General features: G+C 35.1%; 1 protein-coding gene across 1 annotated transcript in view; it reads right to left on the bottom strand.

The window, feature by feature from the left end:
- TRDN (triadin) overlaps window positions 1-27,939 on the bottom strand; it is a gene marked incomplete at both ends in the record, with an annotated part of 325,418 nt that overhangs the window by 280,943 nt on the left and 16,536 nt on the right. The window contains 3 exons of the mRNA XM_082855419.1: window positions 745-804; window positions 17,435-17,467; window positions 18,512-18,673. Coding sequence (XP_082711545.1) covers window positions 745-804; window positions 17,435-17,467; window positions 18,512-18,673 — 255 coding nt within the window. The remainder of the gene's footprint in view (window positions 1-744; window positions 805-17,434; window positions 17,468-18,511; window positions 18,674-27,939) is intronic.

The following is a 27,939-nucleotide window of genomic DNA, read 5'->3' as shown; positions in this document are numbered from 1 at the left end:
TAATGAGATTTTAATATTTGTCTTAACTCACCCAGTATCATGTGAGACTGACCATTGGGGAAACTTGGGCATATTTAGAAACATGTCCTATCGAATGTTTGTGCTTCCTGTGAGTTTTCTTTTTAAGTTTTATGACTACATGGGTCACTCTTAGAAAAGTGATGCTTGTAAGATGAGCAAGACACTGCTGGCCATTAGTAATATCCCTCTAATGCAAGATTTCAGTTACTAGATTTAGTTGAGTTGAAAAGGATATTAATCATCATGTTGTCACTGTCCATCTACCCCTTGAGGCTGAGTAAGCAAGCTCTGGGGCCATAGCAGTCTTCAGCGAGATAGTATAATGACTGCATTTCTATGACAAAGATTTTAAAGGTATAGCATGGCATAAAAAAATTCCAGTTAAAAAAATTGAACTCTGATCTATTATATTAACTGATTAAAGAAGGAAAAATGTTTGCTAATAAGTCAAAAAATATGTTTGTGGTACTATCTCAGTAAGCAAAAGCCAACTGTATCAATAAATAACTGAAAGATTGTAACACATTTTGAAGTTATTTTGATTCCAGTAATTAAATATTATATATTTATACCTGCGGTTTACTTAGAAGTAAACTTACTTAAACACTATCAACAATTAAAGCAAAAGAGCACTAAATATGAAAACTTTCCATTTTCTCATGTAAATATACAAAATATATATCCTGAATAAAAATAAGAATAAACACAAAATTTAACACTTACCTTTAGTTTGTATTTTCCTTTCAGTTTTCTCCTGCTTCTCAGTCTTTTCTTTGTGTATTTCTAGGAAAAAATAGGATATACTTTTAAAAACTCTTTTTGAAAATGTGCAAAATATAAATCATAGCTATGACCTAACCATTATAATTCCAGCATGAAGTCTAAATTATTTTAGCCAACAAATTTAAAGGTATCTAAAAGGAAAGAGTCATTGTAACATATTGCCACATAAATCCCTCATTTATTGAAACAAGGAAAAAATTGGAGTTACCTAAAATTTAGTTATTGAAAAAGCTTAAAAACTTAAATCAATAAATGTTGCCACTGTTTTCAGTGCTGAATCTGATCACAAATTATAATTATGTTCTATTTCAATTACTCTCAATGCATATTAAGACTCCTTAGTAAAAAATATCATTTAGCTTTAGGAAGATTTAGTTTTTACATATTAAATTAAGAATTTGTGAAATGAACTGTAACAACTATCTAATAGGAAATATATCTCAGAAGTATTGACTCTAAGCTATGTTTATAATCAAAATTTGGCATTGCATTTAACCAATAATTACTGCATGAAGATATGACACATTTCATAGAATGTTAGTTGTTACATTTTTTCTAAATATCAGGTTTTAACAAATATATTCAATCTGCTGCTAGTTTCAGTAAACATACATTGCCAAGGCTTAGAAAATAAAGTTAATTCTGAAGTTGCAGTTAATTTGGATAGAAGTAAATTTGAGATTAGAGTTTACAAATATGATTACTACCTCTGAAAAGTGACTTAATCTTAAATACCATGGTTTTTCTTAGAAAAATGCTAATGAGTTTTACTTATTTATTTATCACAACTTTATTCCACAGATGGTCTGAGATGGTGCTAATTACTGTATATATTCTAAATTCTCCATTTGTAGATTTGAATTTGCATTTTTATAATTTTTCTAGAAGTCTAAAATCAAGACCAACTATAGGAAAATCCTAAATATCTTCAGAAAAGACAGTTACTGACTTTCATTCACCAGTTAAAGAGATAATCACCACTGTGAAGATTTCCTCCCCTCATTTTCCCCATTAATCAGTCATACTATTTATAAGGCCACTCCTCTACCCTTATCTCATCCTTGACCTTGAAAATGGCAATAGAGATACAAAAGAGTTAAGATATTCAATTACATTTGTGAAAAAAAGGCTTCAAGGTACCAGGAAAGATATCCCAAGGGCTTAGAAACATCCAGCTTCCAGCTTCTCTCCTTCTCCTCATTATTATTATTAGTAATCTCCTCCCTATGTCTCCAAATCCTACTCCAAAGCATGGTTCTTCATCTTAGCATTATTGACCTTTTAGATTGGGGAAATTGTTATTTGGAGGTGGAGTGGGGCTACTCTGTGCACTGTAGAGTATTTAGCAGCATCCCTACTTACTAGATGCTTCTAGCCCCCAACCCCATCCCCAGTCATGACTATAAAAAATGTCTTTAGATATTGTGAAATGACTCCTGTTGGGAACTTGTATCTTTAGAGCAACAGTCCAATCACTCTTTGTCACTGTCTAGACCTACATTTTCCAATGCAGTGTCCATTAGACATGTGTACATATTAAAGACACGATATGTGGTTAGTTCAAATTGAGATGTGCTATAAGTGTAAGTACATAATGAATTATGATGACTTAATATTAAAAAGAATGTAAAATACCTCATTAATAATTTTTATATTAATTACATATAGAATGATATTATTTTGGACATATTGAGTGTGATGGTTTTATTTATATGTCAACTTGGCTAGGCTACTATCCCAAATCATTCAAATGAACACTAATCTAGAAGTTGCTGTGAAGGTATTTTGCATATGTAATTAAAATGCCTAGTTCATTAGCTTTAAATAAGGTGGTTCTGGATCATCTGGGTGGGCTTGTCTGATTCCACTGGAAGGTCTCAAAAACAAGTTTGAGGTTTCCTGGGAGAGGGAAGAAATTCTTTGGGTGGATGACAGCATTGGTCCATGCCCGTGGGCTCCAGCTCACCCATGATCTTCACTTCTTGACTGCCTGTCCTATGGGTTCTCATTGGCTCAGCCAGTCCCCACAACCACACAGGCCAATTCCTTGTAATAAATGTCTTAATATACCTGTATAATTTCCTACTTTTGCTTCTTTGGTTAAGCCCTGACTGATATTTGGGGTTAAATAATACATGTTATTAAAATTAATTTTGTATTTTTCTTTTTACATTTTTTTAATGTGGCTACTCAAAAAATTTTAAATACATATGTGGCTCACATTATACTAGTTTTAGACAGTACTTGTCTGGTCCTAGGGGTGGGCAAATGACATTTTCAGGTCATCTACAGGGTTAAATCTTCTACAAGTTAATTTAAAAAAACCCTCAGAATTCTCCCCTGCCAATACCATTCAGCTTCCTCCCTCCTATTTAAACAAACAGAAGCTATGGAGAAGATTGGGGCCTTGTATAACTCAGCCTGATAAAGTAAGTAAAATGCCAAAGATTTAGAGTAGTCTTTGCATGTGCTAAGGGAATCATCCTTAAGAAATAATTTCTTACTCCTGTTAGGGATTAATTTGAATATAGAAATGGGATGAAATTTTCTAAATTAAAAATTTATATGAAATGTTACATCTATTGTGATTGGAAAAGGCCTTAAATCTGTCATTGAGAATAATATTTTTCCTTTAGAGGTGTGTGTGTGTGTGTGTGTGTTTATATTCCACAGATATCCACTGGGTACTCAGAGGAATAAAAGAGAGATTCTAGAACTCATACAGGAAGATCAGACACGAGTTAGAATCTTCTGAAGGATTAGGTTCAAAAGGCCATTCTGCCTGGGTAATCCTGTCAGAGCCTCCTAGCCTAACTTAACTGGGGAAATACACTGTTTAGACAAGGTGGTGGTTTATAGAATTAGACAATCCATGTTGGTTCATGATGGGGTTTCCTGCGAGGTAGGTGAAAGCTTGCACATCAGAGAACAGAAAAAAATAACAGTAGTAGAAGAAACCTGGGTTCCCCTTAGCCTTAGCTCTTATGCACCCAGCAGCAGCCAACCAAAAGGGAATGAGCTCTAGATTATGACCAGAATTGTAATGAGCAGGGATCCATCCTGGAGGGGAAAAACATAAAGTGAAAGAAGACAAATCTCAAAAAGATTGGGATGCAGATCACCACTCAGGAAAAGGCAGGAGGGAAACATATTCCCTCCACTTTTCCCCAAATACACGAAAGGGAGGTAACCTTAAAGTGGGAGGTAAGTCCAGGAATGTTGGTTACACTTCATAATAAGTTTCACTTAAGCAAAAATAAAAACAGACGAAAGTAAAGGAGAATTAGACTTTAAAAAATGATGATAATTTTTATGTTCATTGGTGACATTGGCCTGTAATTTTCTTTTTTGTGGTATCTTTGTCTGGTTTTGGTATCAGGGTGATGATGGCCTCACAGAATGAGTTTGGAAGTATTCCTTCCTCTGCAATTTTTTGGAATAGTTTCAACAGGGAAGGTGTTAACTCTTCTCAAAATGTTTGATAGAATTCGCCTGTGAAGCCATCTGGTCCTGGGCTTTTTTTTGTTGGGAGTTTTAAAATCACAGATTCAATTTCAGTACTTGTAATTGGTCTGTTCATATTTTCTATTTCTTCCTGGTTCAGTCTTGGGAGATTGCACCATTCTAAGAATTTGTCCATTTCTTCTAGGTTGTCCATTTTATTGGAATATAGTTGTTTATAGTAGTGTCTTATGGTCCTCTGTATTTCTGTGGTGTCGGTCGTAACTTCTCCTTTCTCATTTCTGATTTTACTGATTTGGGCCCTATCCCTTTTTTTCTTGATGAGTTTGGCTAAAGGTTTATCAATTTTGTCTTTTCAAAGAACCAGTTTTTCTATTGTTTTCCTCATCTCAATTTATTTCTGCTCTGATATTTATGATTTCTTTCCTACTACTAACTTTAGGTTTTGTTTGTTCTTCTTTCTCTAGTTGTTTCAGGTGTAAGGTTAGGTTGTTTATTAGAGATTTTTCTTGTGGGATTAACAATATACACACTACTATATATAAAATAGATAACCAACAAGGACCTACTACTGTATAGCATGGGGAACTATACTCAATAGTTTATAAAACCTGTAAGGAAAAAGAATCTGAAAAAGAACATGTGTATATATATATATATATATATATATATATATATATATATATGTATATAAAACTGAATCACTGCTGTATACCTGAAACTAACACAACATTGTAAATCAATTATACTTCAATAAAAATAAATAAAAAATGATGACAATATATTTCAGAGTGTTTTTTTTTGTTATAACAGAATTCTTTAATAAGTTTTATAAAAATGAATATTTAAGAATAATTTTTTCACCTTGAGTTGTTTTCCTTTTCCACTCCCAATGAAAATACAAAATTATCAGCACCCACACACATATACACCCAAAACTACAGTGACATTCTCTACACAGAACTATATTATAGTTTAAATTGCTGAAAAATCAAGACAGTTCTAAGAAGTGGTTGCAGGGATGGGTTTTTCTTCCAAAAACAGCTGATATATAGGGAAGCAATTTACATAAAGTTCTGGTCAATGGTTGTCAAAAGTTTCTTAAAGGTTGCATTTCAACTAAAAGAGGATCCAAATTAAGGTTCTTCCTACCCTCACCTTCCTTTGCTAACACCCTTTCAAGGAGTATTTTCTTCCTGCTCCTAAGAGAAAATAAATTTGAACTTTTAAAATATTCTGAAGTTTTCGTGCACAGTTGGAATTTGGGGCAAATGTGTCCAGACCAGCCAGCATTTTCTATAGACATCAACAAAAGCAGGCACTGGGGATTCTGTGCTTTGGGTACAAACCACGGTACAAGGATCCTGGCAGGAAACACGTGCTGAGATTCCTCTACTCTTTCAGAATTTTGGGGGCTGGGGCTTTTGTACCTCGAAAGTTCCCCCAGGGTCCTGCTCAATTTCACCGTCTCAAGAATAGTCCCAACTTTCTATTCTCCTGATTCTGCACTTCAGCTTTATGTAAACTAAGACAGCCCCACTGCTCTGGGCAGATCCACTCAGATCTCTTATAAGTGGGAGTTGTGGATTAAAACACACACACACACACACACACACACACACACACACACACACACACACACAGACACAAATCTCTACAGCTCATGATGAAATATAATGACTTACATAGACGTTGTTTTGCAGGAACATCATCAACTATTTTTAACTGATCACTTGAAGACTCTTAGTATCTCTGTACAGGAAGTGCAGACAAGCACAGCTAACCTTGTAAAGTCATACACACATACATTTCTTTGCTTACAGAAGACAAAAGAAATTTATTTCTGATGATTCTGAAAGGGAGCAGATTTCACTACCTCAAAATATATCTCTTTGGCATAAGGATTATTTTTCAGCTAAATGCAATCAAAGCCCCAGCAGGGGCTTCCCTGGTGGCGCAGTGGTTGAGAGTCCGCCTGCCAATGCAGGGGACACGGGTTCATGCCCCGGTTTGGGAAGATCCCACATGCCGCGGAGCGGCTAGGCCCGTGAGCCATGGCCGCTGAGCCTGCGCGTCCGGAGCCTGTGCTCCGCAACGGGAGAGGCCGCAACAGTGAGAGGACCGCGTACCGCAAAAAAAAAAAAAAAAAGCCCAGCAGGAAAAGCTGTTAACCTTCCCCTCAACTGCCTAAATTTACATTGGAAAGGGGTCCTGTACCAAGGAGAGAGCCATTACCAGAGATACCAAGAAACTTATCTGCATAACATGACACTCTTTGTTTTCCAAACGCCTACTCTCCCTTCCTGTGAATAGCCTTCCTTCCTTTTGTATACTCAGACCCCTCCTATTTTCCTTAGCTCAGGATGTTATTTATATATGTCTCAATTACCTGGCTGCCCTTTGAGTCTCATATTTTTATGGGGCTCCGGTATGTATGAACAATGTTTATTTTTCTCCCGTTAATCTGTCTTATATCAATTTAATTATTAGACCAGCCATAGAACCTAGACAGGAAGAAGGAAAAATTTTCTGCGCCTACAATTCAAACTTAAGGATAAATTAAATGTCTCTGCATGTTTTATTGCAACATTACATTTTCTTTGGGGATTGTATTACATCACTATGGTCACTGTCTCTGGCTAACAGATGTCCAAAGAATCCAATGTAGCCTCTACACAGTGTGCTAGTTCTGTCTCCTTACACTTTAGCCAGGAAATGATGACCATTCAGGCTCCTGCCCAATTGAGTAACAGCATGATACCAATTTAGACTTCAGAAGGATATTTTTCTCATAAGCAGATGATGCCTAATTTTTTACTCTCAATTATTCTTGCCCGCAAAGAACTATTTGTGTAAGAATGGAAAATTAAATGTAAAAGAGTCAAGTCAGTAAGTGGAAATTTATTGCCCTATGGTTTTCGGCAAACTTCAAAGAAAAATAAAATTTCTTATATTAATACTATCTTCTAGTTATTCAATAATTTCTATAGACAGGTAAATGCCTCTACCTTATGCAACATAACAGTAATGTATAGTAGGTTAAATTTCATTTAACCTTTTGCATTCTTTAAGAACAGTTCACTTAAACTGAACCAATTCTGGATACAAGGGACAAAGAAGGTCAAAGTGGTCATTATTTACCTCCCAATGTATGTGCTTTGCCAATAGGTTAGAGTCCAACCTGAGAACATGGTAAGTCTCAGCAACAGATTCTAGTTGGAATGATAAGCCATTCTGGTAACAGTAAACCTCAAAGATTGTTTTGTGGCTTAGAAAGCACAGAGGTCAAAGTATCTCAATCCAAGTGTGAGACTGTCCAAGGTCCTTAAAGGTACAATGGTCAATTTGAATTTTGATAACTGGAGAAGGGAAAAATAAATGAAGAGTGACAGTTAGCTCAACGTGTCAGGAAGCAATGAAAAGGATCCCTTTGTTTTCCTGAGTTATTGGTAACCTTACCTAATGTATCAGTTCTCCACTAGTGTTTACTCTGTCCATTATGATATGAGGGGCACTCAAGAGAAGGGGCAAGTTACTTCCAAAGAAGATGGGAAGTGTACTGACTTCTTTCACTAGTCCTGGTTTTCCCCTATCCCCTTTCTCATTATCTGTAGGGAAGTATATGTGACTATGAGAAGTGGAGAAAAGAGTAGAAGTCTCCTTTTAGATACTTATTGTTATTATTCATCTCCCATTCTAAAACCAATACTTCATCATGCTAGGCTTTATTTTATTTTATTATTTTTTTAAACATCTTTATTGAAGTATAATTGCTTTACATTGTTGTGTTAGTTTCTGCTGTATAACAAAGTGAATCAGCTATACGTATACTTATATCCCCATATCCTCTCCCTCTTGCATCTCCCTCCCACCCTCCCTACCCCACCCCTCTAGATGGTCACAAAGCACCGAGCTGATCTCCCTGTGCTATGCCCCTGCTTCCTACTAGCTATCTGTTTTACATTTGGTAGTGTATATATGACCATGCCACTCTCTCACTTCGTCCCAGCTAACACTTCCCCCTCTCCATGTCCTCAAGTCCATTCTCTACGTCTGCATCTTTATTCCCGTCCTGCCCCTAGGTCCTTCAGAACCATTTTTTTTTTTTTAGATTCCATATATATGTGTTAGTATACCGTATTTATTTTTCTCTTCCTGACTTTCTTCACTCTGTATGGCGGACTCTAGGTCCATCCACCTCACTACAAATAACTCAATTTAATGCATTTTTTTTAATTAAAGGAACTCAAAGAATTTAAACTCTGGTTTTCATGCTTTATAACTCAACAGTGATAACCAAAAAATATACCCTTCTAAATCAGGCTGTTTTTCTAAAGTCTAATGCCAAATAAGCAATTGGGTTAGAGTCCAATGTCTCTGAAGAGGTATTAGTCTCAGCACCAGACTTGTGAAGTGCTGGGAAACAAGAGAAGCAGATATAATAATGTATTCTTTTGCTGAGAAAAAATAAAAAATTAGTATTATTTAGAGTATTCATTATTTCTGGATTGCAATGGTCATTAAATGATTATTTGAATAATTGTCGTACAAAAGATGGCATAAATCAATAGTATTCTAGTGTAATTAAAAATGCATTTCATGGGCTTCCCTGATGGCGCAGTGGTTGAGAGTCCGCCTGCCGATGCAGGGGACGTGGGTTCGTGCCCCGGTCTGGGAAGATCCCACATGCTGCGGAGTGGCTGGGCCCGTGAGCCATGGACGCTGAGCCTGCGCGTCTGGAGCCTGTGCTCTGCAACGGGAGAGGCCACAACAGTGAGAGGCCCGCGTACCGCCAAAAAAAAAAAAAAAATGCATTTTGTTCAGAAAATCTAGACACACATAAGCTATTAAAAGATCTATACAAAAATATTGTCATCGCTGGCATGTATTAAAATGCAGCTTAGTGTTTAAGATAACTAATGCTTGAGTCAATCTGCTTCATTCAAATTTAATTCTCATACCTACTAGTTGTGTGAACTTCACTTCCTCATCTGTAAAATGAGGTTAATAATAGTACCTACCACATAGATTTACATGAGGATTAAAATAAGTTAAAATGCAAAGGATTTAGAGCAGCACCTGATATCTAATAAGCATCATGTAAAATATTGGCTATTATTATTATTACTTGTCTCCCTCACTAAATTCTAAATTTGAGGAGGGCAAAAACTATGTCTATTTTGTTCCATAGTAAATTTTCAATAATAATTGGTATATACTAACCACTCGATAAATATATACTGAATTAAAAATAAATGTTTAAGCAAGATTATAAGCTATCAACTCTTGCACAATATAGAAAGTTGTGGTAGATAGTATCTCACCAGTTCTTTAAGACACGACGCACAAATGATTTAAACACTAAAATGAGTGTGGTTGAAAATTTGGGACAGTAAAATGTTGCATTTCTCAACCTTTTTACTTTCTATTAGAAATGTTGGAGAAAGTTGCAGAATTTTACTATTTGTGGAAATTTAAAAATGTATGTGAAAGGTATTGTAAACTGCAACACTTGTACAAAAGGTAGTAGGGTTTTTTTGTTTGTTTAAAGGAACTTTATTCATAATTGCTAAAACTTGGAAGTAACCGAGGTGTCCTTCAGTAGGTGAATGAAGAAATACATTGTGGTACCTCCAGACAATGGAATATTACTCAGCACTAAAAAGAAATACACTATCAAGCCATGAAAAGACATGGAGGAAACTTAAAAGCATGTTACCAATGCATTTTTAAAGCATTTCTTCCTACAGTGATCAATATGGGTGCCAATAAGTTAGGGTTTTTTAATATTGTTTTTCTGGAACACTGTAAAGCTAAATAATAATAAAATTTAAAACACTGTGCATTTTTAATACTTTGCCTTAACTTATCCACAGATGTTTATATAAAATATATCAACTATAAATTGACATTATATAATTGACAATTATGCCTATAATAAAATATTGACAGTCAAATATCATGTTCATTTCAATAGAAAAATATTGGGACAGTAGTTAAAAGTGGGATATGCTATTCCACCTAACTTGAAAGGGTTCAAAATTTCTATTTCTTTTGTTCTACATGTTAGGTAGTTAAAAAATAAAAAAAAAAAAACCCAAAACAAAAATTACCAGTGATTCTCAACTCCGTGCATCAGATTCAAATGATGTCTTAACTGGACTTACTTTTTTCCACAAGAGACCAAACTCTTGTGATTTTGAAAAATGGAACGTACAGAGTTGAAAAGAATCTGGAATACATATAAACCTATCAGTTTCTCATTCACAGGTTTCTCAATTACACACCCAATCTTATTTCCAGATAGGAATGCAGCAACCCTGAGATTATTCTTGCTCCAACAGGAGCTACTTAAAATGGTTGGGCCTGAGTCGAGCTGTCTCAGCCTTTCTTTTTTTTTTTAATTTATTTTATTTTTGGCTGTGCTGGGTCTTTGTTGCTGCACGTGGGCTCTCTCTAGTTGCGGAGAGCGGGGGGCTACTCTTTGTTGTGGTGCATATGCTTCTCATCGTGGCGGCTTCTCTTATTGCGGAGCATGGGCACTAGGCACGCCAGGCTTCAGTAGTTGTGGCATGCGGGCTCAACAGTTGTGGCACACAGGCTTAGTTGCTCCGCGGCATGTGGGATCTTCCTGGACGAGGGCTCCAACCCGCGTCCCCTACGTTAGCAGGCGGATTCTTAACCACTGTGCCACCAGGGAAGTCCTGTCTCAGCCTTTTTATTCTCCATGATGTTGGCACCAAAATTTAATCCCTTGCTTTCATCGGCTTGCTCCTTCAGGCTCCAGTGTTACCAGTATCATTTCCATCACTGTGGTTCCAGTTTGCTTGCCTTGATAGAAATGAGCTCTTTAGGGCCCAGGGTTCACTACAGCTGCAACTCCTTAGAGAAGTTAAGTCTCTGGATCATTCATCAGATCTCTCCTCAGCCTTTTTCATTCTGAATCCATCACCAAGCCTCACTGTCTGCTCTCTCTGCGTTTTGCCCCTAGTCCTCACAGGTCTGATCAATATTGGGAAAGACAACCAGAAGATAAAGCAGTGAGTTCCTTGAGCAGCCTGAGGGCAATATGCAGCAGTGCAGTTATGGAGCTGAGTTTTAATCTAGACTTATTTAGAGGAGTAGTCCAAAGATTAATGTATCTACTTAACAGTGTTACTAGGGCCAACCTGGTAACCAGTATTCTGAGGTTACAAATTTTAACAAGTTTAGTCACCTTTCCATTCTCCCTCCTTTTTTCACTCACAGTATTTTTCAGACACTTAAAGTTCTGCCTGGGGTAAGGCACCGAAGCTGCCAACAAAGATGGATGTAATGAAATCTCTGGCACAGAAACATGTCCATCTATCTTACTCCCAGTGACGTGATACAACCTTCTGAATGGCCTAATCCTAAAGTCTTGAATATTTATGAAGCTCAGATTCCCTGGTTCTTCCTTATTCACCCTGACTGCAAAGAGCTAATGTGGATTTCAATAAAGTGAGAAAAATACACAATGAAAGAACTGAGTTTAAATTTACTGGGCTCTTTTCAACCCCAGGAGCTTTAGGGAAATCTTAAAACACGATTATAAGGAGAATGTAATTTGTTTTGCTCTAAGTAAAGAAGAGCTTCTTCCTCTGCCATTGGCATGCATCAGGAACAATTTCACAGAATATCAGCCTTCATATTTGGGTCCTGTTCAAACTTCAAGATGGTTCCTTAGTTCAAAGAGCAAGTAGTTGGAAAGCAAGGAAATTCAACATAATGTCCAGGGGATTTTGGCTTTTTCCACAAAGGCAATTGATAATTTAGCTCATAAGGCCACCATGTCCCCAAAATTGAAGATCAATTTTTCCTTCCCCAAAAAATGAGTATGTATGGGTCCGAAGGACTAAAAGTATTCTTTCTTAACTTTAAAGCTAGATGTCAGAAAGTGACATTATAAATGTAATTTCTTGTTAAGAGACTATTATTGTCTCCTAAAATTACATATTTCAAAGAACATAAATGCTGTAATGATTATTCTTACATACAGACTTATTATAGACTAAGGTTTAAGTAAGAATAAACTGTAAAAAGAGATAAGTATATCCATTACGTTGCACTTAGAAATGTTAGTACAAAAAATTAAAAAGCTCTATCCCCAGTAAAAATTATACTTTTATGAATGTTTACATAATCTGGAAAGTCCACATCACATGAATGTTAATACAGAACTATGAAAGAAAAATCGTATTAGGTTTGTGAGAAACCAGTATCTTTTTTTTGAAAAAGAAATAGAAAAATGCTAAGCTGCCTATGCTGAATAGACATATATTTTTAACTTCGTTTTAAAATACACTGTTTATTTAGCTCCTCTGCCCATTTTTTAATTTGGTTGCTTGTTTTTTGTTGTTGCTGCTTTGTTTTGTTTGTTTATTTTTTAGATTCCAAGAGATACAGAGAACAAACTGGTGATTACTGGGGTGGTGCGAGGAGAGGGCCAGACGAAATAGATGAAAGGGATTAAGAAGTATAAACTTCCAGCCATAAAACAAAAATATCACAGGAATGTAATGTACACATAGAGAATATAGTCCATAATTTTGTAGCAACTGTGTATAGTGATGGATGGTAATTGGTTTTACTGCAGTGAACATTTCATAATGCATAAAAATACTGAATCACTATTTTGTACACCTGAAACTAATATAATATTGTATGTTAATTATAACTCAATAAAAATTGTATAATGTAATAATTTAGGATACAATGATATTGCTTTATGTTTCAATTGTAATTCTTGCTTTAGGTATATTTCATCTAAACTTTGGTGCTGCCGCTCACTTACTTTGAAAATGTTTGCCATGTTAACTAATGGGCAAAGCCAGCCTGTGTTTTCAAATTTCTTACGTAAATCAAACTTACCCTTTTTCAAAAAAATATAATTTTGCTTTTCAGTTTAAAAAAAAATTTAGCGTGTATTTTGAGGAAATTATTATGAAAGTAATAAATTTTGCAACATATTTAAATTATTTGGATTTAATATAATACATTTATTTTACAATAAGTTATAAAACAAGACAAACCAATATTCTGCTGCACATTATTTTACTTGAACTAATGTCAGGTACCATATAAGTAAAATTTTTAGTTGTTTATGGAGCTAGGAGGATTTTTAAAAATTTGATATTCCTGAAATATACATGTTAGGGGGATACCAAATTTTGATGTTTTACTTTTGGGAATAATTTTTAAAGTTGCAAATATAAAAGAAATAACTCCAATAATTTTGTTAGATATCATGATAAAATTTTATAATTTATAGGCAAAGTAGAATATATATTAAATCTATACATTTACATATATATATTTATTGAGCAGCCAGCTGGCATATAGTGGGGTTTTTTTTGTTAGTAGGAGGTAGAAAATACATATAATTAAAAACATATAATGAATAAATGATACATAATATATTATGTATATATATACATACAAACATCTCTCTCTCTATATATACATACACATAGTGAAATGGTTCTGCAAATAGTATATAATTTAATTTTTGTCAATAGGAGGTACAAAATATTAAACATTTTATATTAAATGATATATGATAAGGTTTGACATCAGTTAGATTAAGTATTTCATAATATAATTAATTACATAAGGTAAGTTTTAAATTTCTTTTTGAACAATACAGAATTATTCTGAAATGCATCAGAAATGTGACATCCATGGGTTTATTCAATGCATCGTTAACAGTCTGGTTGCCTTAGAAATATTCAGTTATATTTAAAAGAATTAGTGTCACTAACCTACACTGCTTTGATTGTTTCAAAGTAGTTTCAAACCAGTGACACTTCCTAGGAACAAATATTGAGAATAACTGAAAAGAACTGCTTACATTTAAATTTTTAAAAGCCATTTTTAGCTTTCAGTATTTCCTATGGATGTTCTTTCTGTTTTGCTCTCAAGGGAGTCTCCCTCAAGAGCAATGCACTCTTTCACATTATTCAGCTAAATAAAAGGCAAAACCATTAAATGAAACTTGCCATTGTTCCCATCTCCCCGCTCTACCTTATCTCTGACTTCAGAACATCCCATCATGACACAGAACACCTGAGTATCAGCACCATGCCTCTCCTTTAGCAGATATATGCAAGATAGGATAGGAAGGCCTATTGGTCTCTTTGGTTGGCATTCTAGCAATGTGAAGATGTGTGAAAGACACTTCTTTATCTCGTAACATAGAAGAATTACTATGATAACCTTGGATATGTTCTCAGGCAGGTCAATTTTAGGAAAGAATACAAATGTAATTTGATTCCTTTGATGCTATCCTCACTCGTTTATCCCTTGGAAAGTGTGGTGTTAACATGTCCATGATAGGTACCCTGGTGTGAAGAATGCTACTCAACAGGCTGATTCTAGGTAAACAAAGCACACGCACCCTACATAGCAAAGAATTGTTCCAGAATATATAATTTACAATGGTATTGGTTTTCATAGTTATGTTTTAAGTAATTATACAATAAAAATGTAATATTTTACAATGATTCAGTGCCTTCAGCCTGCATCACGGAGTATTTGAAATAGAATTTAATATTTAAAAATTTTGACAAGCTGAAAAGTAAATATGCATGAAGAATGTAAAGACACTAGGTACTACACTTAATACCCTAAAGCTATATTTATATATAACAACATAAGCCACAGAAGAGCAGATTCAAAAATTTCAACCATATTAATAATCTGTTTAATAATCAACCAGGCAACCCTGAGATTATTTGACTGTACTGTTATTCCATATCAAATTAAAACTGCAAACTCCACCCATAAATAACAAGGTAGCTAAATTTTTATTTTGGTAAAAATAGCAATAACTGGACAAATGAAACCAACATTTTAAGCACATTTAAATAAAATGCTTCATATAGATACAGGACAGTCAAATAAACAATGTCACAGCCTGATAATTAGGTAATCTAAAATGGCTAAATATCATTGAATGTGTCTGAATGGGAAAGAGTACTAATGAAGAGACTAATAAAGACTCATTTAGACAGGTGAAAATCAAATATTTTAAGAGGATATAATTCTAGATTATCAAAAAAACCCTAAAAAACTTCTTAAACCACAATTTTAAAATATAGAATTTATAAAATAATTCATCATAAGATAGAGATAAGCTCATGGAATCTCTTCCCTAATAATAACATTAAAAATATACTTTTAAAAGCAGAATATGTATTAGAAATGCTTTGTAAAATATCACATACTGATTTAAAATTCATTGCTTCTATGACTCTACAAAAGAAAAGGTTTTAAATAAAAAATAATTGTAATTAAATATATTTCTTTTATAACTAATGTCTATTACAGCCTCTGTACCCAAGGTAGGATGTATAAGATGTTGCTTTAAATGTCCACTTTCTCATGTAACTCTGTAAATAATAATATTAAGAAAATATATTTAGGTGATTTTAGTCAATTCTCCTTTTAGACATTAGTGTACATGGTTTTAAATATATATATCCTTTAGACTGCTTTAACTAATGATCATTACTGACATTTTTTAAAAGTATCTTAAACAACTATTTAATAGTTTTTCTGTTGATTTGGTAAAGCAATACAATAATTTTAAAACAATAATTAAACAGTTTTGCGTGTATTTGCAATTTATGCTAATCATTTCATAAAACTTAATTTTAAAATAATCCCACCAGAAAATTCAAATAAAAAGCAATGAACAGATTCTATATTAAATACTAGATATTGATTTATGGAGAATATGATCTTATATGATATTCTTGTAGAATTTATTTTATAAATAAGAAAATATTTGTTTTTCACTCTTCCATATACAAATGGAATAAATATATATACAAGCTGTAATTTCCAGACCATCACTGGTAACTCATTAGCTTAAACTTTGACTATGTTCTGGGCAGTATCCATTGGAGATCAGCTATAAAAAGACTCTGCTTTTTACCTCAAGAAGTTTATAAACTAATCTAGATTCTCCATACCTGGATTTGATGACTTAAGAATGTCTTGAGTTCTTGGGTTCTCACCATGGATTTGTGAGTAGGGCAACCCATCCTTTCTGCTCTCAATAGCTTCATAAACACTTTCATTTCTGAACGGCGGTTCCACACTTGAGTTTCACTACTTTACCTTTTACTGGGCAAGTTACAGATACAAATTTTCCAAATGAACATACACTAAGTAGATTTTATCCCAAACAGTGAGGTTATCATCATCTGTCAGGCAAGGCCGAAGCCCCAAATTTGGATCCTATTGCTTGATCACAGTAGGTCTAGGGAGATAGCAACAGAGGCCAGCAAGTTCTCCTCTGTAATAAATACTCCCAAGAGCTATGGCCCAACATGTGCAGCAATAACTAACTGTATTAAGTCTGGCTTTTATGTTTCTATCTCATACCAAATATACCTCAGGATGGTATCCTTTGCTCCCTATTATTCCTTCTAGACATAATTCCTACCCCTTCCTGTAAAAATCTCTGAGGCTTTTGCCCCACAGTTATAACCCCTTTTTCCCAGTCATATTGCTCCCATCTTTTGGATTTATGATCATTCCATTCAGTGACTGACGACATTGCTTATTCCTTCAAGGAATCCCTGTAAACCACAGCCAAGCACACCCAGATGACTCTGCGGCTTTGGGATGACACATAGTACATACTGACTGCATATGCCTGTGCCTTCAAGATTATTATCCTCCACACTATCTCAGCTCCCTGTCCAATAGATATCACCTAAAATTGAAAAATAATACTGACAATAACATAAGAAAAAGAATAAAAATTTAAAATCTATATATTTGGCCACAGCGAGAATAATAAAGATCATGGGCATCCTCATCTTCTGGGCCATTTAGAAAACTATAGAACTCACCCCTCATTCCTGCAATTCAAATTCACATTGATCAGTGTGTAGATTGATTTGCACATCTACTGAAGAAGGTATTTATTAAATAATCAACTTAAAAATGATGGGATTAGCTTCATTGGAAAGAATTGAGTATTTCTTTTCTTAACTATAAATCTTAATCTAACCATTAAACAGAGACTCTACATTAAAAATAAATTGTCTGTAACAAAGTAAAATCTATTTAAGTTATGGTGAAAATCAACATTACCATAAAAGAAAAATACTTTTTTTCAAAGGTCAACACAACTAACCTTTTTTTTTCAAGGGAGGCTCCTCTATTTCTCCTAAACCAAGGCAAAAACAGTAAATTAGAAAAACTTTCAGCAGAGCATAATATTGCCTATTTTCCCATTTTCTTTCATTCATTTTTAAAAAACCATCTATTAGTTTTGATTATAGTAGTTCATATATTACTTTGCCTTCCAAATTCCAATTTTTAAGTATACACTTTGCCTATGTACATTTATTTGAGATAGTTTCACTTTTATGAGTTCAATAAAATTGTGGCAGTGATCCAAATTATACATTATAGTTCGTATATCATGTTCATTTCAGTCCTCTATTGTTCATCTCGACCTCTCACAAGAGCCAAAAAATACAAATTCAGACAAAGTCAGAAAGGACTAAAATAATAAGAGCTTTCCTGGTAGTCAAGGCTGAATATGTAATTTCTGATGAGTAAGGCTGATCTTAAAAATGCCATCTAAAAAGCAGAATTACAACGCTTTGTTCTTTTCACATCCACTCAATAGCAGTTTACATGTGGTTTAAGTTTGTTATTTCCTTTTGATCATCAATACATTCTAGAGAGTAAATAGCTTAGTTGCATAATTGTTGTGACATTTAGAATGTGTCCCTCCGTTCTACACCTCCATTTGATTCAATTAATTAACTTTCATTGTGATTTTAGCAGGATTGCTTTCTCTATTTGACTGTAAATATGAATTATATGTATAACGTATTTATACGTATATTTAGTTTTCAAACTTGGGAAATAGCAGCCATTTTTTGTTCCTGAAGAAGGATATAAATGTGTTTCTATGGTGGTTCTGTAGGATCGTATAATAAGTCCCTCTCTACTATAATGCTACTCTAATGCAGCATTTGACATCTTTGCCATAATGGCAGATAAGCTATAAGATGAAAGCCATATAGAGACCAATTTACTGAGTTTGGCAGCCTGTTGATAGGCTATTTGCACTCTGAAGTGTATTCATTTTGGTTTAGCCTGACCCAAGTGCTCATGTGTGCTTAAACTTAAGCAAACTGTTGTAATGCGTATTAATCATCGGTCCTAGCAGTTAGATATATTTCTATGCTCTTTGTACCTTTATCAGTGTCCTTGTCTCCATCATCATCTTCTTCATCACCCTCAGACGAGATGATGTCAGACAACAAAGAAAAGAAGCCATAGACCCAGTCCGTGGTTTCCTCCACAGCATCATGTACAAGTTTTAGAGGATCTGAGCCAATCTTGGAAATAGAGCTTGCTAAAAGTAATTAAAAACAAAGAGAAGTTTTGTAATCATTCCCAAAGAAACTAAGAAAAGCTGCTTTTCCTGATTTATTCTTTTAACACATTTGAGTTACTTCTAGTAACTTCAATGGATAGAATTAGGAAAAACTGAAGTCTGTAAATCTTCCCTTTCTTATATCCTAGGAGATATAACTGTTTGTGAAATAAAAGATTAAATAAAAAAAAGGCAAGCAAGAAAACAGACACATTAGGGATTTCCAATATGTTGTTATTCTCATTCTAGTTACATGAAAGTTGCTCTGAAGGGTTAAGGGTAGCCTTTAAGATCTGATTGAAGAGGTGATATATCTAGAAATATGGTTTAAGTTGCACCTGATTTTTCATCAATCTGTAATTAAATTTTTAGATTTATGTTTTCCTTAATTTTAAAAACTAAGCTTTTCAGGGATTCTTCTCCCTTTGACATCTTAAGGGACTAGAATTATATCAACATATTATACTTTCTAAGGGTTAAGTATGCCAAAATTAGGTTTTTACTCTGATTGAGATAGGAAGTCATTGGAAGGTCTGAGCAGAGGAAAAAGTGATTTGATTTATGTAACATTTGCCATGTTGAAGATTGAAAGAGTGCCTGGTTGGAAACAGGGAGATCAGTAAGAAGCCAAATGAAATAATCCATAATCCAAGGGAAAGAAGATGGTGATTTCTATATGGGTGGTACCAGTTTGTGTGGTGAGGTGTGATCAGATTCTGAGTGTATCTAAAAGATAGAATTAATGTATAGACTGACAGTATGGCTGTTGGATGTGAGAGAAAGAGAGGGGTGTGGAATAACTTCAAGGTTTTTGGTTTGAGCAACTGGAAGGATGAAAATGCCATTTACTGAAATGGGGAGGACTGGAGAGAAACAGGGTTTGTTGCCCAGAATATTTAAGTAGCTGAGTTTTAAACTTGTTAAACTTGAGTTGTCTATTGGAACTCTATGTGGAGATGTAGACATTTGTATAGCTCAATATGTTCTACAAAAATGAAGTTCTAGCTGAAGACGGAAACTTGGAAATTCAATAAAGAATAGAAAACACTCAAAGCTATGACACTGAATGTGATCACTAAGGGAGTGGACCTAGGAACACGCCAATATTTACAAGACAGTGAAATAAGTCAGAGAGATGAGGAAGAACCAGCAATGGCTTCTGAGGAGAGAATAGAGACAGACAGAGACAAAGAGACACAGAGGGAGATTAATTGAGAGGCAGGAAAAAAAAAAGAGTATAATGTACTAGATATCAAGTCAAGAAATTGTTTCTGTGAGGATAAAGTGAGCAGTTGGCAAATGTTGCTGATAGGTCAAGAAAGATGAAGACTGAGAACACAGCTTTAGATTTAATGATGAGGATGACACTGGTGACCTTCAAAGGGCAATTTCAGTGAAATACATTCAAGACTAAATGGGAAGAATTTAGAGGTAGTAAGTATATTTTACTGTAAAATGACAGAGATTGGCAATAGTTGAAGGACTAGAATCATAGTGGGGTTTCCATTGCTTATGTTGTTCAAGTGGGAAGAACGTTCCATTTTTATGTTGATGGGTAAGATGCCATAGAGAGAGACAAATAATATTAGAGATAAGATTCCTGGGGAAATTTTTAATTTCAGAGGATTCACGACCCATCACAAGGATGCCAAGTTACAACTGGTCTCAGGGAAACCTACCTCCATGATTCAGTGACAACATAACTTTACTCTTTGGACCTTATTTCACTGCATTCTGGAGAGTGTCATGTGAGCAAGATACGGTAGTCTGAAAGGTGAGATTAAACCTTAGAGAAAGGAAATGAAGTGGAATTTTATAATTGCATTTGAGAATTTTAAAACAGTTATATGTAAGGAACTGGACTGGACTGGTACCATTAAAGGCATTTTTAGCACTAGTATATTTTATATCTAATGGAAGAATATTGCAAATGGGATTTTTGTGATCTGAATAGATTGAGACCATTTCCCCATTCCTCTTCTTTCTAAGTGTTCACTGAGGAACTTAACAATAAAATCCAACAAAATAGATATCAGTTTAAATATCCTTATGCTTAAATGCACTATATATACACTTTGCAGACATGTATATTGCCTGGTTCTAAAATAGTCAAACCAGGTTATTTTCATGAAAAAAATATTTTGCTACCTTGAGACCAGCTTCTGATTTTTCAGGCACATGGAAAACAACTTTAAAAACATATATAGATATGGATATAGATATATCTTTAAAAAGATAGTAGTCCTCAAGTTACTTCTTATTCCTTCTCTAAGACATCACATCCAAATTATAACAGTGGGGATAATATTATACAATGCAACTAAACCTTTTATAGATGTTTTCTTTTTTAATCATACTTCTCTACCTTTCATGTTTCCATGAGTTAAATTACATACATTAAAACAAGGATCATCATAAAAATGGTAGTAGCTAACACTTTTAGGGTGTATATTACCTGCCAGGTACCATTCTAAGAACTTTATGTATACTAACTCACTTTTTCCTTTCAAAAACCCAATGAGGTAGACATCTCTATTTTAAATATAAGAAAACTGAGACAGAGGGAAGTTAAATAAAATACCTAAGGCTGCATAGCTAGTAAGTAACGGAGCCAGATTTTGCACCATCCAGGGTATGACTCAACTACTATGCAATACTGCAATCAAAAAGCAAACAAACAAACAAAACCATGAATTTGCAATTGGTTCTGTAGTAAGATGTTGGATGAGAGATTCTGGGAGGGCTTTTCTTGCTTTTAAAAGGGGAAACAAGGACTTTGCTGCATGAGAATATAAAGCCTGGAACTGCTATAGCAGCTTATAACCATGAGGACTGACTCACTGAGGAAGGCAAAGGCTAAAAATGAAAGAACTTGAGTCAAGTGCAGCTCTCCTACCTAGCGCTGAACCATGCCACACTGAAGCCAGAGACAAAAGGAAAAATCAGTAACAATGCTTCTTTCTTTATTTAAAATTTTGATATTTTGTTCATCCCAGATTTTTGCATTAGTTTTTTTTTTGTTTTTTTTTGCGGTACGCGGGCCCCTCACTGTTGTGGCCTCTCCCGTTGCGGAGCACAGGCTCCGGATGCGCAGGCTCAGCGGCCATGGCTCACGGGCCCAGCCGCTCCGCAGCATGTGGGACTTTCCCGGACCGGGGCACGAACCCGTGTCCCCTGCATCGGCAGGCGGACTCTCAACCACTGCGCCACCTGGGAAGTCCTCATTTTGCTATGTTTAAATGCCTTCTTTTATAAATGAGTGAGTACCAGGATATTGCCATACTCAATAACAGATATTATATTTTAAAAGTATAAAAACTTAAAAAATAGTTGTATGTAATCACCTGCCCTGAATTACATAAATGAGTTAACTTCAAAATCAAGCGTCTCTGCATAGATTTTCCTTCCACTAGATTTTTAACATAGACCATATACAGAGGTTGAAATTCCCTGTAACCTTTTATCCTTACCCTCAGTGAACACTTCTCAGAATATGGCAAAATAAAAAGCTGGATTCATAAAATTCCCATGGTACTTCTAATGTTCATCACACTATGAAAGATTTTTACTTATGTCTGTGGTGTTGGGGCCTGAGGACAAAATAAGAGGTACTCAGGAAGAAAAAATGAGCGAAAAGTAAAGGAAGCAGTGGAATCTGGAGCCTGTGAGGGTTGAGAGAACACACTGGAAACTGCATCAGTCCTAAGACCTCCAAACCCTTCTCATGGAGTTAAATATGTACCTAGGCCAGGAGTGAAAAAGCCAAAGGAAGCTCTGGGAGGTGCTGGGGTCGCTGCAGGAGCAGCTGCTGTCCCATGCCAACAAGGTGAGTCAAGGGATCAGTGACAACAGGCGTGTGCAACTGCCCCTGGTCCCCTGCAATGACCTCCCTGGTAATGCTTGCCTCTGCCTCTCAAATCTCTCACACAATGATCCTTCTGGCTCACACAAACCCACAACCATGCAGGGGAGGGAATTCTAGAAAACATGGTTTTATCCTAGCCAAAATGACACAATACAAATCCACGACACCTAGCTTCAATAGTTACCATTTTACCAGTTTTATTTATATTTCTTCTCTCCCACATTTATCTTTTCTTTTTTCTAGTTTAGTAAATATTTTAAAGCAAATCCTAGATACCTAAATTCTTAATCCCAGATCCATAAATACTTCAACATGCATGTCTGTTCCATAATTTGTTTGATAGTTTCTTGTTTGAGGCACAAAAAAATGTCCAAAGTAAGTTTTGTATCTTTCTTTTGCCAAGTATGGAATCAGCCACTTCTTGAAGGAATCACAGTTCCTTTTATTGGGAAATGGCATTTTGAGACCAAAATTTGGTCAGCAGGGGTGCTCATTGAGTTGGATTTGGCCAAGAAATATGAAATTTCAGTCATGTGTTTACAATGACATTTCCAAGTAAAATCTGGAATTTTCACACACCATTTTTGCTATTAAACTCACATTTCTTCTCTTCTGTTGAAAATCTGATTTCTTAATGATATCAACTTAATTAATTACTTCATTTTTTCCTACAGTATACCAATAACAATTTCAAATAAAATGACAGCAATACTACTAATAACAATAAAAACAGTGAATAGAGTTTTAGATCTCTTTTCATTTCTTTTCCTCATTGAACTATATCATACTAAGGACAGAGAGTCAGAATTGTATGTTTTAAAGTTATTTAAAGTAATTATTTTCTCTGGTTATGCAAATAACTTGATATAGATTTAGGTTCATTTGCTTCAGTGCGTTTTCAAATTTTAGTGATTAATTTTAATTATTTAAAATTTTTTAATTATAAAATGACATTTACAAGTTCCCTAAGTCAAAACCATTTAAGAGCACATATTAAGAAAAGTTTTGTTGCCATCCTAATCCCTTGCTATACTGTCCTCTTCTTTTGACAGCTACCTAATTTTGTTTGGCTTATACTTTCATTATTTCATATATTTATTTCATATACATATTTATATTTAAAGGAAGACATCTAAAATTTTAAATAGGGGAATAATAAAATGAGATTTGCCATTTACAGTAATCTGGCCACAGAATGAGAAAAGAGGAAGAGGCAAGATTAGAGGCAAAGAGTAAATATATGGCTAGTGTAACAATTTTGGGGAAACCAAGGCAAGAGTTCTAGAGACAAGGTACAGAGTATAGAACAGAATCAACAGATGTTTGGAAAGTAGAATGAGTTCTTTTTGATCACTGAACGTTCATGGGTAGTGGGGAAAGAGGAAAGTATGTGAAGAGTCCCACTTTTCTGACTTAAGAAACTGGATTTGTAATCTAGGAGGCTGACCTGGAAAGAAATATTGGGCTGGCCAAAAAGTTCGTTCGGGTTTTTGTACCATTGTATGAAAAACCCGAACGAACTTTTTGGCCAACCCAATATAACCAGCTCAGTTAGGAATTTTGAGTTTGATGTTCCAAATGAATGTCAACACAATTAGAAAAATGGAGAGAGATAAGGGTTAAAGATATGGACTGGGAAGTCATTATGTGTGAAAGTCAGTTATAAGCAAACTTCTGGGTGAGTAGATCAATTAAGGGGAAAATAAAAATGCTGATGAGCTGATTTTTTTTCAAAATACAATAGCTTACTGACTCCCATGGTGGGAAAAATGCATTTTCCTAAAACTTATCTTGCATGCTTTAATTGTTTTGAACCGTGTCACTGTTCTTGGCCTCTGACTATCTGGCCATTTTAGAGAAGGGTTGATCCTGTTATTAGATTAAGAGACAGATATTAAAGATAAGCAGGCTAAGTATGATGGCAGCTTACTCATCACTTGTATGGGCAACACAAAGTCATCGCAGCTAAAGCAATGGAACAAGGTGATATTGTCTAAGAGGGGCAAGAAGCTCATGGTGTCAAAGAAGAGTTGTAAAAGTCATAAGAGGACACGGTTTTAATAAGCAAGTGCTGGTCAACAGTTCTAGTGCTGAAAAGTTTAACCAAGACGAACATGTTAAGCATGCAAGTTGTTCTTTTGTTCATTTGTTCGATTTTCTTCATTAAGAAGTCAAGTGTGTATTTGAGACACTTCAGCAGAGTGATAGAATAGTGTCAGATTGTCTCTTTGAGGGGCTTGGCTAGAGGGATAGAAACAAAAAGGTTTGTAGCTAAATAAGAGATATAGGGAGGTGAGGGAAATTTGCTCGTTTTTCCAAGTTAGAAAACACATAAACATGTAGAAAGGAAGGAGGGAATAGAGGGGAGATTGTGAAGATACAGGAAGGAGCCACATTGAAAGCATACCTTCATGAGGCCCTTTCCTCTCATACACACCCAGACACACATATTTATTTTTTATTTTTTTCGGTACGCGGGCCTCTCACTGTTGTGGCCTCTCCCGTTGCGGAGCACAGGCTCCGGACGCGCAGGCTCAGCGGCCATGGCTCACGGGTCCAGTCGCTCCGCGGCATGTGGGATCTTCCCAGACCGGGGCACGAACCCGTGTTCCCTGCATCGGCAGGCGGACTCTCAACCACTGCGCCACCAGGGAAGCCCCCACATATTTCTTTAAGAGTGATAAGCCCTTTTATAAAACAAGATCTTCCTGAAGCAATAACTTGTACTTCTCTGTTAAATTAATTAAACAAGGAGGCCATTAGACTGAGGTGGCTCTAATACCTTAGCAGCCTTTAACAGCAAACAAAACCTAAGCCTTTAAGCGTCTCAAGGTTAAGAAATCAAACCTAGGACAACAAGTCACAAAGAGCCAGCTAGCCTTTCCCAAATAAGGCAAACACTTAAGCTGTAGCCAATCAAATGATTTCCTTGCTTTGCTTCCGCCTCTTCTCTGTAAAAGTTTTTCCTGAACTCCTATCAGCAGAGTGCTCCCTACGCATTTTGGGTTTGGTGCTGCCTGATACAAATCAATTTTTGCTTATATTCTTAAAATTCTGGATATGCCTCAGTTTATCTTTTAATATCCCAGATAAACACAGATTCCCAAAACATTGTCATTTTCTCTTTCTCTCCCTTTCTCTCTCCATCTCTCTTATCATCTTCTTCCCCTCTCTCTCCTACCTCTGATCTCCGGATACTGCTCATATTAGATTGCAATGATCAGGCTTCTCCATCCTTTAGTGAGAATCACACAAAAAATAAAATAAAATGAAGGGTGAACACACAGCTCTTGAAATGCATCAGATTCTAAAAGATAAAACCCATTTGAATTACAATTTTGAAAAAAATAAAATCCTTGCAGATGTTAGATATTTAGATGAATTTAAAGAAAAGAAAAACTAGGATCCTGATTTAAAAGCAGTTTTGGTGAGCTAATTGTTTTATTGACTGCACAAGGAAATGACTGTCAGTTTTCTAATCTACATTTGAATAGTCATAGTGTAGCTCCAATCCTTGCCATTCAACATCTGAGGCATGAGCATTTTCCTTCTGATTTTTAACATTTTCTCAATTGAAATTTTCCCATACTCATCTTTACTATTAACAAACTTCAGTATTTTAGAAATGTGCACTTGTGTGGAACCCTAATGAAATTAAACACAAGCATCTTTAGTTTTAATTGTGTGACTATTTCAATATTTAAAAGTTTCAAAATATGTTTCTAAGTTGTCCTTTGCTGTTCCTCAACTGCTACTTTTTGAGGCAATAAGAAGCATTAATGCAAATAAATGTACATTTCACCTCTCTTTCTCAATATGACCCCAATCAACCAATTTTTTGCTGGCAAAACTGTGTTGCAGGTGTTTAAGCCTGGAATATTTCCAGCTAGCTGGAGCTAGACCCATGTTTATAGACCTATGTCAAATAAAGGGCATTTTACATTTTGAAACAAAAAATCATAAACAACTTTTGGCTTCTTTTATTCATGTCAAGCATCTGTATAAAAATGGAAGAGTCTTACTATAATTTTATTAATAATCATGGTGTGGATGTTATTGTATTAATTGAAAAATTAACTTTCCTTCCTCATCTTAAAAATGTATATCTTAAGTATAAATACAATCCCAGTGTTGCATGTATTAACAAGGAACGAGAAAGCAAGTTTTCTGTAGATTTATAGATTTCTATAGATTTGTTTCCAAGCTAATAGGATTAATTTCCTGGTAGCACAAGAACAGTCAAAATATCATAGTACTCCAGTTAGATGACTTACTTGGATCATTATGTTATCAATTTAGCAGACCAGTGAAAAAGAAAGATACTAGATTTGGGATTCATACAGCAATTAGCGTATCCTGACTACGTACTGAATAAACATGTATTTCATCAAGTCAAGGATTGGTTTTGGAAACTCTTGACTATATTATATATTCTCTTTAGCTATTCTATTGCTCAGTGTTAGCCAAAAAATAATTTTTAAAAAATAAATTTATTTATTTTTGGCTGTGTTGGGTCTTCGTTGCTGCGCGCGCGCTCTCTCTAGTTGTGGAGAGCAGGGGCTAATCTTCACTGTGGTGCGAGGGCTTCTCATTGTGGTGGTTTCTCTTGTTGCAGAGCATGGGCTCCAGGCACAGGCTTCAGTAGTTGTGGCATGTGGGCTCAGTAGTTGTGGCGCATGGGCTTAGTTGCTCTGGGGCATATGGGATCTTCCTGGACAAGGGGTCGAACCCTTGTGCCCTGCATTGGCAGGCGGATTCTTAACCCCTGTGCCACCAGGGAAGTCCTCAAAGAAATAATTTTAAAGTTTTTTTAACCACATTAAAATGGAGCATGTAGGGCCATGAATTATGTTCTTACTATATCATATAAAAATAATAAGCCATTTCAGAATGGCTAGAACATTCCCTCAATGTGAAAATAAAATAGAATACTTTAATCATTGGATTACTATTGTGTAATTGGTAGAATCTATGTATATTCAAATGATATTTAAAATTGGAAATCATGTAGTCAATTCATCTTTTTGAAATATGCCTATTCATCTTTCTGAAACATTGAATAAGCTTAAAGTCATGAAGAATAAATTAAAATAATACTAACTACAATTTATCTAACAATTACTATGTGCCATTCAAAATTCCAAATGTTTTGTATATATTAACTCATTCAATGCTCACAGAACCATATGAAGCAGATACTCTTATTGCCTACAGAGAATGAAACTGAGGCACAGGGAAGTCATGTTCCCAAGGTTACACAGCTACTAATTGGGAGTCAGGACTTCAACCCAGTACTTTAGCCCCCAGAGCCTGCATTCAACTAATTCACTTGGGTCTTGAAGTCCACGTGTTCTTTTATTATTACTGTTGTGTAGTTTTG

The sequence above is a fragment of the Leucopleurus acutus genome, assembly GCF_964270905.1.
Source record: "Leucopleurus acutus genome assembly, chromosome: 15".
NCBI lineage: Eukaryota > Metazoa > Chordata > Mammalia > Artiodactyla > Delphinidae > Leucopleurus > Leucopleurus acutus.
Note: the sequence above shows the minus strand (reverse complement) of the source record. Positions and strands in the feature narration are given on the sequence as shown.